This window comes from Odocoileus virginianus, chromosome 28 (genome assembly GCF_023699985.2).
Source record: "Odocoileus virginianus isolate 20LAN1187 ecotype Illinois chromosome 28, Ovbor_1.2, whole genome shotgun sequence".
NCBI lineage: Eukaryota > Metazoa > Chordata > Mammalia > Artiodactyla > Cervidae > Odocoileus > Odocoileus virginianus.
The window spans coordinates 24,081,354-24,094,528 of NC_069701.1; the positions used below are offsets into that span (position 1 = coordinate 24,081,354).

Below are 13,175 nucleotides of genomic sequence, written 5' to 3' on the forward strand. Positions count from 1 at the left end.
TCAACCAGAACTTTGCTTAGAGCTCTAGGGGTGCAGGTTTATAAGGCTACACACCTGGACCAAGGGAGAGCTCATGATCAGAAGAAGGCAGCTTCAGTTCCAAGTCCTTGATAATTAGGAAGCCTCAGGAAAATCACTTCTGTCTGGCACTTCAGTTTCCTCCATATGAACATAGGAATGAAAATTCAACTCTAGACATATTTTTCCTTATACACAAAACTTGTGGGAGGAGTTAATGAGATTGACTTTTGATGAACATTACATAAAAGTTAGTAGCTGTAAAAGTGAGCAGAAAAAATAGTGCAAATTTAGGGTTTTAGCTTAAGAAATATTTATTTCAAAAAAGGGATATCTATAGCAATGATGATCCATGCTTCTTACAGCCATATGTATAATGTGAATACTTTGTCAATAAGGAGATAATGGCTTTATATTATGATCTGAAAATAAAAACAACAATAGTAAGAGTAGCTATTGAGCCCTACTCTAGACCTGTGGTCCCCAATCTTTTTGATATCAGGGAATGGTTCTGCAGAAGACAATTTTTCCACATACCCGGGTAGCAGGGGGATGGTTTTGGGATGATTCAAGGACATTATCTTTATTGTGCACTTTAACATTATTACATCAAGTCCACCTCAGATCACCAGGCATTAGATCCCAGTGGTTGAGGTCCCTTGCTCTAGACGATGCTAAGTGCCAGGACTGAGGCCTCAGCACAGATGGATTAAATGAGAACCTCCATAGGCCATGAAGAATTACACACACCTAATGACACATCACATTTTTATAGGAACTGGCTTCTTGAAAAATATTTTCTAATGATGCATTATCCAACATTATTTTTACAACCACCTTAGGAATTGATATCAGTAATTTCATATTTCAGATACAGAAACTGACTTGTAACTCAGTGATGTTGTTGTAACTACCATATCACTCTGACACTACATCTGTTTGAAACAAGTTTCATATGTTCACAACCAGTGAATATTTAGGATTTCCATAGACCACAGGGAAATTTCATTTCAGAAACAAAATACACCTTCAACTACAAAATGTGAATTCTACTGCTTGCTATCTCCAAGACTGAGGTTCTCAGACTTGAATCTGCATCAGCCTCACCTGGAGACTGTATGACACACAGATCATTGGGCCCCATCCCAGAGTTTCTGGCTTGGGAGATCGGGGGTGAAGCCAGAAAATATGCATCTCTAATGTCTTCAGGTGATGCAAGCAATGCTGGTACAAGGACTAGATTTAAGACCCACTGCTCTAGGATATTTCAGAGACATGAATTTGTTTTTAAAAAAAAGTTCCGGATCTTGCCCCATTTTTCTTCTCATCTCTATGACCTTTGAAATACTCAGGGTCTGGTCTTCCTCCCAAAACAAGCAGCAAGATGAGGGAATATTCATCAGAAAGGATACCAGGATCACTCTGCTGGTCCCAAGTGCTCAAAACTAGCTTCACCAAGCAGTGCAAGAAGCAGCCTTTCATGTAGTTCTTCTCTCCCATCCCCACAGGGCCCCCAACCAGAGGAGAATGGCTATGGAAAATCACTCTACAGTGACAGAGTTCATTCTTCAGGGTTTGACAGACCAGCCAGAGCTTCACCTCCCACTTTTCTTCCTCTTCCTTGGGATCTACTTGGTCACCATGATAGGGAACCTGGGCGTGATAACCCTGATTTGTCTGAATGCCCACCTTCACACCCCCATGTACTATTTCCTCAGCAACCTGTCCTTTGTGGATCTCTGCTACTCTTCTGTCATCACCCCTAAGATGCTGGTGAACTTTATGTCTGAGAATAACATCATCTCCTATGCAGGGTGCATGTCCCAGCTCTACTTCTTCCTGGTGTTTGTCATTGCTGAGTGTTACATGCTGACAGTGATGGCCTATGACCGCTATGTTGCCATCTCCAGACCTTTGCTTTACAACATCATCATGTCTCATCGAGTCTGCTCCCTGCTGGTAGCTGGGGTCTATGCCATAGGGTTCATTGGTTCAACTATGGAGACTGGACTCATATTGAAACAGTCCTATTGTGAACAACTCATCAGTTATTACTTCTGTGAAATCCTCCCCCTCATGAAGCTAACCTGCTCTAGCACCTACCATGTTGAGATGACAGTCTTCATTTTTGCTGTATTCAACTTCATAGTCACCAGTTCAACAGTCCTAATTTCCTATGCCTTCATCCTGTCCAATATTCTCCGCATCAGCACCACAGAGGGAAAGTCCAAAGCCTTCAGCACATGCAGCTCACACTTTGCAGCTGTGGGGATTTTCTATGGAACAACCGCATTCATGTACTTTAAACCCTCCACGGCCAGTTTCCTGGCCCAGGAGAACATGGCTTCTGTGTTCTACACTACAGTGATCCCCATGCTGAACCCCCTGATCTACAGCTTGAGGAATAAGGAGGTAAAAGTGGCCATGCAGAAAACTCTGAGGGAAAAATTATTTTGATACAAATGTTATGATTCTCAGTTTTAAAAATAACTTGTTATGATTCTCAGAGGAGAGCAATCCAAATGCTCACCCACTTCAGTTTGGAAACAGTCCCTTCTCTGCATGACTGGGTGACTGCCCCTGCCTCCTTCCCTCTTCCTTCCCACCCTCAATTTCCTCCCATTTCTGTTTGAAGCCAGCTGATGTTAAGTTGGATGAAGCACAAGCTGGAATCAAGATTGCCAGAAGAAATATCAATAACCTTAGGTATGCAGGCAACACCAATCTTATGGAAGAAAGCGAAGAACTAAAGAGCCTCAATGAAAGTGAAAGAGGAGAGTGAAAAGTTGGCTTAAAACTCAACACTCAAAAAACTGAGATCATGGCAACTGGTCCTATCACTTCATGGCAAATAGATGGGGAAACAATAGAAAGAGTAACAGACTTTATTTGGTGGTGGGTGTGGGGCTCCAAAATCACTACAGATAGTGACTGCTGCCATGAAACTAAGAGATGCTTGCTTCTTGGAAGAAAAGCTACAACCAACCTAAACAGCATTTTAAAAAGCAGGGACACACACAAATACATGGCCAAGATAATATATCAAAGATAATACTTCATCACAGAGGATCTGGCAGAAATTAGTGCCACTCTTAAAACCATAAAGAATGCAGGGGTGGTAAGAGGACCTCATAATATGTCCATATAACTGACTATTCTGCCCTCTGCAAAAAAAAAAAAAAACAATAATTTGAAGGTAACAGTGGACTATTTAAACACAAACAAAAAGCAGCCCTGATAACAGGGGTTGTGTCAGGTGTGGTATATTTGCTAGATTCCATTTACTAGAGATTCCACCAACTCTCCAAATAATTCCTCTTTTAAGGTCTAGAATCCTCTATAGAAACATACAATGCATTTATATGTTGATCTAAACAGTTCTACAGTCTTTCCCCATCTCTCAAGTCATTAACAATCTTAACACAAGATAGGACGACCATCAACCTCAGTGTGTCCAATGCTTCCCGTGATCGGACTTGAGCCACAGACTCTTGAAAGGAATACTGAAAAAATGATGCCCTGGTGGCTTCCCTGATGGCTCAGTGGTAAATAATCCATTCAGGAGACACCGGTTCAACCCCTGGCCTGAGAAGATCCCACATGCCACAGAGTAACTAAGCCCATGTAGCACAACTATTAAGCCTGAGACCTGCAACTTCTGAGCCCATGTGCCACAACTATTGAAGCCCAAGTGCCCTGGAGCCCATGCTACACAAGAGAAACCACTGCAGTGAGAAGCCTGGGTACCACAGTTAGAGAGTAGTCCCCACTCACTGCAACTAGAGAAAAGCCTGAGCAGTAAAGACCCAGCACAGCCAAAAATGAATAAATAAATAAAATTATTTATAAAATGAAAAAAAAAAAGAAGCAGGGACATTACTTTGCCAAAAAAGGTCCATCTAGTCAAAGCTATGGTTTTTCCAGTAGTCATGTGTGGATGTGAGAGTTGGACTATGAGGAAACCTGAGTGCCAAAGAATTGATGCTTTTGAACTGGGGTGTTGGAGAAGACTCTTGATATTCCCTTGGACTGCAAGGACATCAAACCAGTCATTCCTCAATGCAATCAGTTGTGAATATTATTCTTTGGAAGGACTAATGCTGAAGCTGAAACTCCAATACTTTGGCTACCTGATGTGAAGAACCGACTCCTTGGAAAAGATTCTGATGCTGGGAGAGATTGAAGGCAGGAGGGGAAGGTGATGACAGAGGATGAGATGGTTGGATGACATCACTGACTTGATGGACATGAGTTTGAGCAAACTCTGGGAGTTGTTACTGGACAGGGAAGCCTGGCATGCTGCAGTCCGTGGGGTCGCCAAGAGTCGGACATGACTGAGTGACTGAACTACTGACTGATGTTAAGTTTCATCTTTTCTCTGTTGAGAAGCTTTTTCTCTATTCTGACCCTTTGGCAAACTCTATTCTCTTAATTGTAATTAGAATCAGAGAACGAACAGTGGCTACTGGGATAGGGGGTGGACCTGACAACCAGGGGATTAAGTTCACAACTACTATGTGTAAAATAAAGATGGAATAAGGATGTATGGTACAGCAGAGTGAAATAAACCAATTAGTTTATGGTGATTTTAAGTGTATTAACTATAAAAATACTGAATAACTTTGTTGTATGTCTGAAAGTAATAGAATATTGTAAATCAACTACCTTTCAATTAAAAATTAAACTTTCATCATTGAATTTTAGAGTCACTCACTGTTTAATTACCTTCTGTATAAAAAAGATTGCTCAACCTAGTTCCTATTTGCATTTGCATGGGTGTGTGCTAAGTTGATTCAGTGGTGTCCAACTCGGTGTGACCCTATGGAGCATAGCCTACCGGCTCCTTTGTCATGGCAAGAATACTGAAATGGGCTGCTATGCCCTCCTCCAGGGAATCTTCCCAGCCCTGCTATGGAACCCATATCTTTTAGGTATCCTGCATTGGTAGGTGGGTTCTTTATCACTAGCTTCACCTGGGAAGCCATATTTGCACTTGGGAGTACACAAAGCAGAGAGCGATGAAACTGAGAGTCACCAAGAAGTAATATTTAGAGCTTTCTCATCTAGACTTCCTCGTCCATTTTCTTTGACTTCTCCCTACTTTTTTCTGCCCAGAACTTCTACCTGGTCCTTTTATGTGACTTTTTAGTCATGATAATAATAATGCCACCCACTACCATGTTTTGGGGCACCTACTCTGAAACGCACAGCTCTTCTAGATGTTTTGTATGCCTTTTTTCAATTACACTTCACAACAGTTAGGTACCACTGTTTTCCCCATTTCACTGTGGAATTTGATGTAGTAAATTGCTCAAGGTCACACAGCTGGTAAACAAGACTTGGGGGCTCAAACCCAAGTCTAAGTGACTCTGTAACCCGAGCTCTTGGCTCTCAGTCATCATGCCCTTTGCTTTATGCTGTTGTTCCCTCTGAACAGCAATTAACCCTGCCCTAATTGTGCTCTTCCAATCTCAAATGTCTCCTATAATCAGTTCCTCAGATTCTCACCTTTCATCTTCCCTAATTTCTTCACATTTATCAGCAACTTCATTTTATAGCTAACTTCCCTGATAGCTCAAAGGGTAAAACATCTGCCTGCAAGGCAGAAGACCTGGGTTCAATCCCTGGATCAGGAAGATCCCCTGGAGAAGGAAATGGCAACCCACTCCATTACTATTGCCTGGAAAATCCCATGGACAGAGGAGCCTGGTAGCTACAGTCCATGGGGTTGCAAAGAGTCGGACACGACTGAGCGACTACACTTCACTTCACTTCTTTTTATAACTAAGGAAAGTTTACTAGAAACTAAACTAGACTGACCAGCTCAGCAGTTCACCAGACACTTTACCAGTTTTAGCTCTGGAAGCCCCCATCCTGGGAAACCCTTCTGTTCCAAAAAACCAGGATGATTGGTCAACAGATTACATGCTGTTACAACTCTCTTCTCCTGCTTAACTCAAGGATTTACCGCCTACCTCAACCAGTAAATCCAGTGGCCTTCAGACAAAGTTTCTCCCCACTCCTCTTGCTTTATTTATTCCAATATGAAGGGTACACATTTTAGACTTAGCAGCCTGATATAATGCTTAAGACTGATAGATACTTCTTGTCATTTCTAGCTAATTCTGGTATTCTCTTGTATCAATCAGTTTATTATCAGAAATGGACATAACTCCAGTTTTCTCAAGCAGAAAGGCAGTGACTAAGAGAATGACTTGCTTACAGCTTAATTAATAACTACAGAAATGGTGAGGCTACCTCCTAAGTGACTTCACAATAGATATGACCCACAGCTGCCACTGTGACCACTGCCGCCATGTAAAATGGCCCTCATACTCACAAAATTGTTAATAAACTACTGAGCTCTGGGATAGAGCATCACCTGGAAACTTGTTAAAGATGCAAATTTGGGGTTTCTGCTGCCAGAACACAATACTTAAAGAAGCCCCTGTCCACAGTCACAGGTTGCCCCACCCACCTCACAACTCCACAAGCACTCTATCCATACTTTGACACACAGCCATTCCCTGGCCATCCTTTGCCCTGGGGGTGAATAGCCAGCTGTGTGGCCTACCTCTGGGGGAATGGGGCTTGGGAAGAGCCCTAGAGAATTATGAGCTCTTATATGACCTGAATATAAGCCTTTGACATTGAACATCTTTCCCTCTCTGTGTCTTGTCTTTTCACTTCTTCAATGGTCTATTTCCAAGAATAGAAGTTTTCATTCTTAAGTCCAGTTGTCATTTTTTGTCTTTTATGGTGGGTACTTTTGTGCTTACTCTAAAATCCCTTAGCCTATACCAACATCATGAAAATTTTCATTTTTCTTCAGAAGTTTTATAATGTTTGCTTTTATTCTTAAATCAATTATCCATTTAATTACAACATTTTAATATGAAAAAAATTAACACAGACAAAATAAAGATAAGAGTTGTCTAAACATCCATATACCCAACACCCAGCTCAACAATTCTCAACATTTTGTTCTTCTTTGATTATCTGTATGTCCTCCCACCAAGGGGACTTCCCTGGTGGCTCAGAGGGTAAAGTGTCTGCCTATAATGTGGGAGACCTGGGTTTGATACCTGGGTAGGGAAGATCCTCTGGAGAAGGAAATGGCAACCCACTCCAGTACTCTTGCCTGGAAAATCCTGTGAATGGAGGAGCCTGGCAGTCTACAATTCATGGGGTCACAAAGAGTCAGATATGACTGAGCGACTAATCTTTCAAACTTTCCACCCACCAAATATAGTATATTTTAGCCATTGCATCTTCAAATATTTTTTGCTTATTCTCTACCTTCCTGGACTCTAATTACACAGTTGTTTAGACCACTTGAAATTTTTCTACATGTTACTGAGGTTGTTCATTGTTTTTTTTGTGTGGTTTAGTTTAATAGTTTCTCTTTCATTAATCTTTTCTTCTTCAATGTCTAACCTGCTGTTGCATGTGTGTGTGCTGAGTCACTTCAGTCATGTCTGACTCTGTGACCCCTATAGACTGTAACCTGTCAGGCTTCTGTCCATGGGATTCTCCAAGCAAGAATATTGGAGTGGGTTTCCATTTCCTTCTCCAGGCAGAATGGCCATTATCAAAAAAAAAAAAAAAATCTACAAACGATAAATACTGGAGATGGTGTGGAGACAAGGGTACCCTTCTACACTTTTGGTGGGAATGTATATTGGTGCAACCACTGTGGAAAACAGTATAGAGGTTCCTTAAAAAACTAAAAATAGAGTTACCATATTGCCCAACAATCCCACTTTTGAGCATATAGCTGGAGAAAACCTTAATTTGAAAAGATACAGGCACTCCAGTGTTCATTGTAACACTATTTACAATACCCAGGACGTGGAAGCAACTCAAATGTCCATCAATAGAGGAATGGATAAAGAAGATGTGGTACATATATACAATGGAATATTACTCAGTCATTAAAAAGAATTAAATAGTGCCATTTGCAGCAACATGGATGGACCTAGAGATTATCATACTGAGTTAAGTAGGTCAGACAGAGAAGGACAAATAACATGTTATCACTCATATGTGGAATCTAAAAAGAGAGTACAAATGAACTTATCTATAAAACAGAAATAGAAAACAAAATGGTTATCAGGGGGTGCTGGAGGTAGGTATAAATTGGGAGATTGGGATTGACATATACACAATTATATATAAAATATATAATAAGGACTTACTGTTTAATGCAGGGAACTCTACTTAATACTCCATAATGACCTATATGGGAAAAAAGTCCAAATAAGACTAGATATATGTTTATATGCATAACTGATTTACTTTACACCAGAAGACAATGCAACCTTGTAAATCAACTATACTCCAATAATTTTTTTAAATTTACAACTCCATAGGTCAATTACAGAAACTTTGTCAAAAGTCATAAAAGCTAGCATACTCTAAAATCCCCAAAATAAATGAGTGTGCATTAAAAAAATTGTGCATTAGCAACATTTTCATACATGATATATGACTGACTATATTCTTGAAAAGTATATAATCTTTTCCACATATTTCTCTACAGAATGTGAATATATAAGTGAAGAGTTGTTATGTCTTCCTTCTTATGCCCCTCAACCTCCTGCCACTCTAACACTGTTCATCTATGGGTGCAACATCAAGGTGACAGATTTAGCATTCCTTATAAATTGACATTCCTTTACTGAAAATATATAGCTTTTTTTAATAAGATATTACAATATGATCTTAAAACCTCTTAAAATAAACTTTTAAACCTATTTAATTATGCCTTATGGTGAGTAATGAATGATGAGTAACAACCATAGTGATAGCGACTGATGATGGTGTTGATGGTACTAGTGATGGTGCTGGTAGTGATGAGGATGGTGGTGGAATCATTGGTAGTAAAATATTTGGACTAGACTCTAAGTTTTCCAAGCTGCAAGATGACTCTCCCAAAAAAGGAAATTAACAAACTTGGGAGACAAAAAAAAAAAAAACATGATTCCCAGCCGAAGTGTAAACCAAGACTCTAAACCAAGCTCCTTTACTAAGATCTCCAGCCTCTGAAGTGACTGTATCCCAGAAGTTCTGCCCATATATATGTAAACAGACACCCAAGACTCCCAATCCCAGAGACCTATTATTCATGACAGTGCTGGTCCCTTTGAATAAATTTAGGAGTAGATATAAATCTATATGGTCCTCTTACATGCTGATATTTACTTACTAACTACTGAAACTAAGGCATCCTCTATAATTTCCAGGGGTCTCTGATCTGTTTTTCCTCAGCACAAGTAGTTAATTATGACTTAAAGCAGTTGTATGAGAAATATATTTCTTCCATGAACTCCCACTTCTAATGCAGGCTGTTTTCAGCCACATGTTTACCTTCATTTCTAAGTGGTTTTTCTTCATGTGCTGTGTTCTTTATAGACAGCAATTCTGAGCCTCTGATGGTCTGGTAGAACATGAAGTAATAACTGTAGTGACTGATATCAAGTATGGGGTCATGCTTTCCTATTTTATATTATTAGATGATTATGGGAGAAAATAATTAATCAGTGCTGTCTAGGATTTTCCCATCAGCACTTCACTAAGTAAGTGGCATTCACTCTATACTACCCTGTGAGACACTTTGATTTCTGGTAATAGTTTATTCTAAGTGGATTTTCTATGTTTCTTATTGTTTCCAGAGGTGTAGATTGAGTAGAAGGGGATTGAGAGGTGTAATATCAGAGATATTGAGAGAGTAGAAGGGGATTTCCAGAGGTGTAAATTGAGTAGAAGGAGATATATAAGATATTTTTAATCTAGTGTTGCTCCCATGAGAAACTTTTTTTCCTTTGTAATAAATGAAAACAATATTCAAAAAGTCTTAACTACATCTAATAATGGTTATTATGAGGTTAATAACTGAACCACTGATAATTTAGCATATGAAGTTTATAATGCAATGTAGATTTTCTTGTCATTACACCACATCCTAAGGATTTAAAGACTTTTCCACCTAGAAAAACATGTATAGCTAGTGCTGGAGTTATTACTATTACAGGACTCAAATGAGAATGTATTTTGAAGTGCTAATTAAAAAGCATATTATAAAATATTTTTAAAAATATATACATGCTTATATACATGCAAGTACACACATGCTTTGAAAATATCTAAAATGATAGTCATGGCTGCTGTTAGTTTCCAAGGAGTGAGAAAATAGTATTGTATTTTTGCTTATTTGTATTTCTGATTTTCTACAAGGCACATATACTGCCTTGGTAATTTTTTTAAATAAATCTGAAATTGGCAATAAAATCTATCATTTATGTCCAAAATTAATACGCTGTTTACTAAATAACAACAAAGTGCTACACACAAGATAACCTAGAGCAAAGCAAAATAATTTACTGAAAACAAAATAGAGAGGTGGTCATAAATCCTGGGTTTTATATCAGTTCAGAGTCTTGCTTGTTTTATGACTTCAGGTAACTTGTTTAACTTTTAGAGCTTCTGTTTCCTAGAGAATAGGAAAATAATGCAACATTCCTTTTTGTGATATGGTATGCACAACCTAAGATATCAAGGATAAAGCACAGTCAATCACAGCATAGCTTAGAGCTGTAGGCAAGCTAACTTGTAAGGCTACATACAGGCCAAGGGAAGAACTCATGATCAGAAGAAAGCAGTCTCTGTTCCAAGTCCTTGATACTTAAGAAGCCTCGGGAAAGTCACTTCCTGTCTGGAAAGTCACAGCTTTCTCCATAGGAACATGGTAATGAAAATTCTACTCTTAGACCCCTTTCTCAACATACCAAAACTTACCAGAGTTGTTAATGAGAATGACCTTTGAAAAGCTTTATATGAAAGTTAGTAACTGTATAAGTACACAGTGAAAGCAGGCAAATTTAAGGGTTTTGCTTAAGAAATACATATCAGAAAAGGGATACCTATAGGTATCATATTTAGCAATGATGATTCATGCTTCTTATGACATGTCTGTAATTTAGGTACTTTGTCATTAGGGAGATAATGGGGCCATTGTTTCATATTATGATCTGAAAACAGACCTAACAATAATAATAGTTAAAGCAGCTATTGAGCATTTACTCTGGACTACTCAAGGTGCTAGGGCACAGACTTCACCACAGATGAATTAATCAGAACATCTGTGGGAGGAACATAGCCACCAATAATTTTTAAATGCTCCAGGAGATTATAATATGCAAGAAATTTTGAGAATGATTGTCTTAGGGCCTGAAGTCCAATAAAAAAATAAGGACAAAAGAACAAATTCCAGACACCTAGGGGTTTCTCTGGTGGCTCAAAGGGTAAAGAATCTGCCTTCAATGCAGGAGACCCGGATTTCACCCCTGGGTCAGAAAAAAATCCCCTAGAGAAGGGAATGGCCTCCCATTCCAGTATTTTAGCCTGGAGAATTCATGGACAGAGAATCCTGAGAGCCTACATTCCATGGGGTCCCAAGAGTTAGACATGGTTGAGCAAATAAATGTAGTGTCATTTCACATTTTTATAAGAACTGACTTCTTGAAAACTAATAATTATGCATTATATGTAAGTATCCATATTACATTTACAACCACCTTAGGGATTGATATCATTCATTTCCTCAGCTTTCAATTCAGTAATTGACTTGTAACTCAATGATATTTTTGTAACTACCATATCCCCCTGACACTGCATCAGTTTGAGACAGATTACTGTATGTTCACATTAAGTCAATATTTAGGACTTGCTGAAGTGATAGAATTTCATTTCTGAAAGAAAACATATCTCTGATATTAATTCTACTGCTTATTACCTACAGGATTGAGACTCTCAGACTTGCTCCAGCCTCACCTGGAGATAGTATGATACACAGATCACTGGGCCCCATCCCAGAGTTTATGATCTGGTAACTCTGGAGTGAGACCTGACAATTTACATCTCTAATATGTTCAGGTGATGCCAATGATGCTGATCCACAGACTAGACATTAAGACCTATTGCTCTAAGATATTTGAAAAACAAGAAAGAGGTAAATGTTCTCTTCCTCACATCTCCACAATCCTCAATATACACAGGGTCTGATATTTCTCCCAAAATAAACAACAGGATGAGGAATCGTTCATCATGAAGGATCCCAGAGTCATTCAGCTGGCTTCAAAAGTTCAAACTAGCTTCACCAAGCAGTGCAAGATGTAGCCTTTCAGGCAGTTCTTCTCTCTCGTCCCCACAGGTTCCCCAACCCACTGAGAATGGCTACAGAAAATCACTCTACAGTGACAGAGTTCATTCTTGAAGGTTTAACAAGTCAACCAGAGCTCCAGCTCCCCCTCTTCTTCCTCTTCCTTGGGATCTACTTGGTCACCATGATAGGGATCCTGGGCATGATAACACTGATTTGTCTGAATGCTCAGCTTCACACTCCCATGTACCATTTCTCAGTACTCTGTCCTTCGTGGATCTCTGCTACTCCTCTGTCATTACCCCTAAGAAGCTGGTGAACTTTGTGTCCGAGAAGAACACCATCTCCCATGCAGGGTGCATGCCCCAGCTCTACTTCTTCCTGGTGTTTGTTGTTGCTGAGAGTTGCATGCTCACAGTAATACTATGACTGCTATGTTGTCATCTGAAGACCTTTTCTTTACAATGTCATCATGTCTCATTGAGCCTGCTTCCTGCTGTTGGCTGGGGTCTATGTCATGTCACTCACTGGCTCAATCACAGAGACTAGCATCATGTTGAAACTGTCATATTGTGAGATACTCATCAGTCATTATTACCCTGACATACTTGCCCTTATGAAGCTCTCCTGCTTTAGCACCTATCCTATTGACATCATAGTATTCTTTTTGGCTGGATTTGACATCATAGTCACCACCTTAACAATCCTTGTTTCCTATACCTTCATCCTATCCAGTATCCTCCACATCAGCATCACAGAGGAAAGGTCTAAAGCCTTCAGCACCTGCAGCTCCCACTTTGCAGTCTTGGGGATGTTCTCTGGAAAGACCATCTTCATGTACTTAAAACCCTCAACAGCCAGTTCCCTGGCCCAAGAAAACGTGAACTCCATGTTTTATACTGCAGTGATCCCCATGCTGAACCCGTTGATCTACAGTTTGAGAAATAAGGACATAAAGGCTGCCATGCAGAAACCTCTGAAAGGAAAAATGTTTTAA

General features: G+C 39.5%; 1 protein-coding gene and 1 pseudogene across 1 annotated transcript; both read left to right on the forward strand.

The window, feature by feature from the left end:
* Positions 1 to 1,521: 1,521 nt before the first annotated feature.
* LOC110149998 (olfactory receptor 8A1-like) lies at positions 1,522 to 2,475 on the forward strand. The gene has a single exon (XM_020912753.2). The coding sequence runs from the start codon at positions 1,546 to 1,548 to the stop codon at positions 2,473 to 2,475; it is 930 nt and encodes a 309-aa protein (XP_020768412.2). The 5' UTR covers positions 1,522 to 1,545.
* A 9,773-nt stretch (positions 2,476 to 12,248) lies between these two features.
* On the forward strand, positions 12,249 to 13,175 carry LOC110149999 (olfactory receptor 8A1-like; annotated as a pseudogene).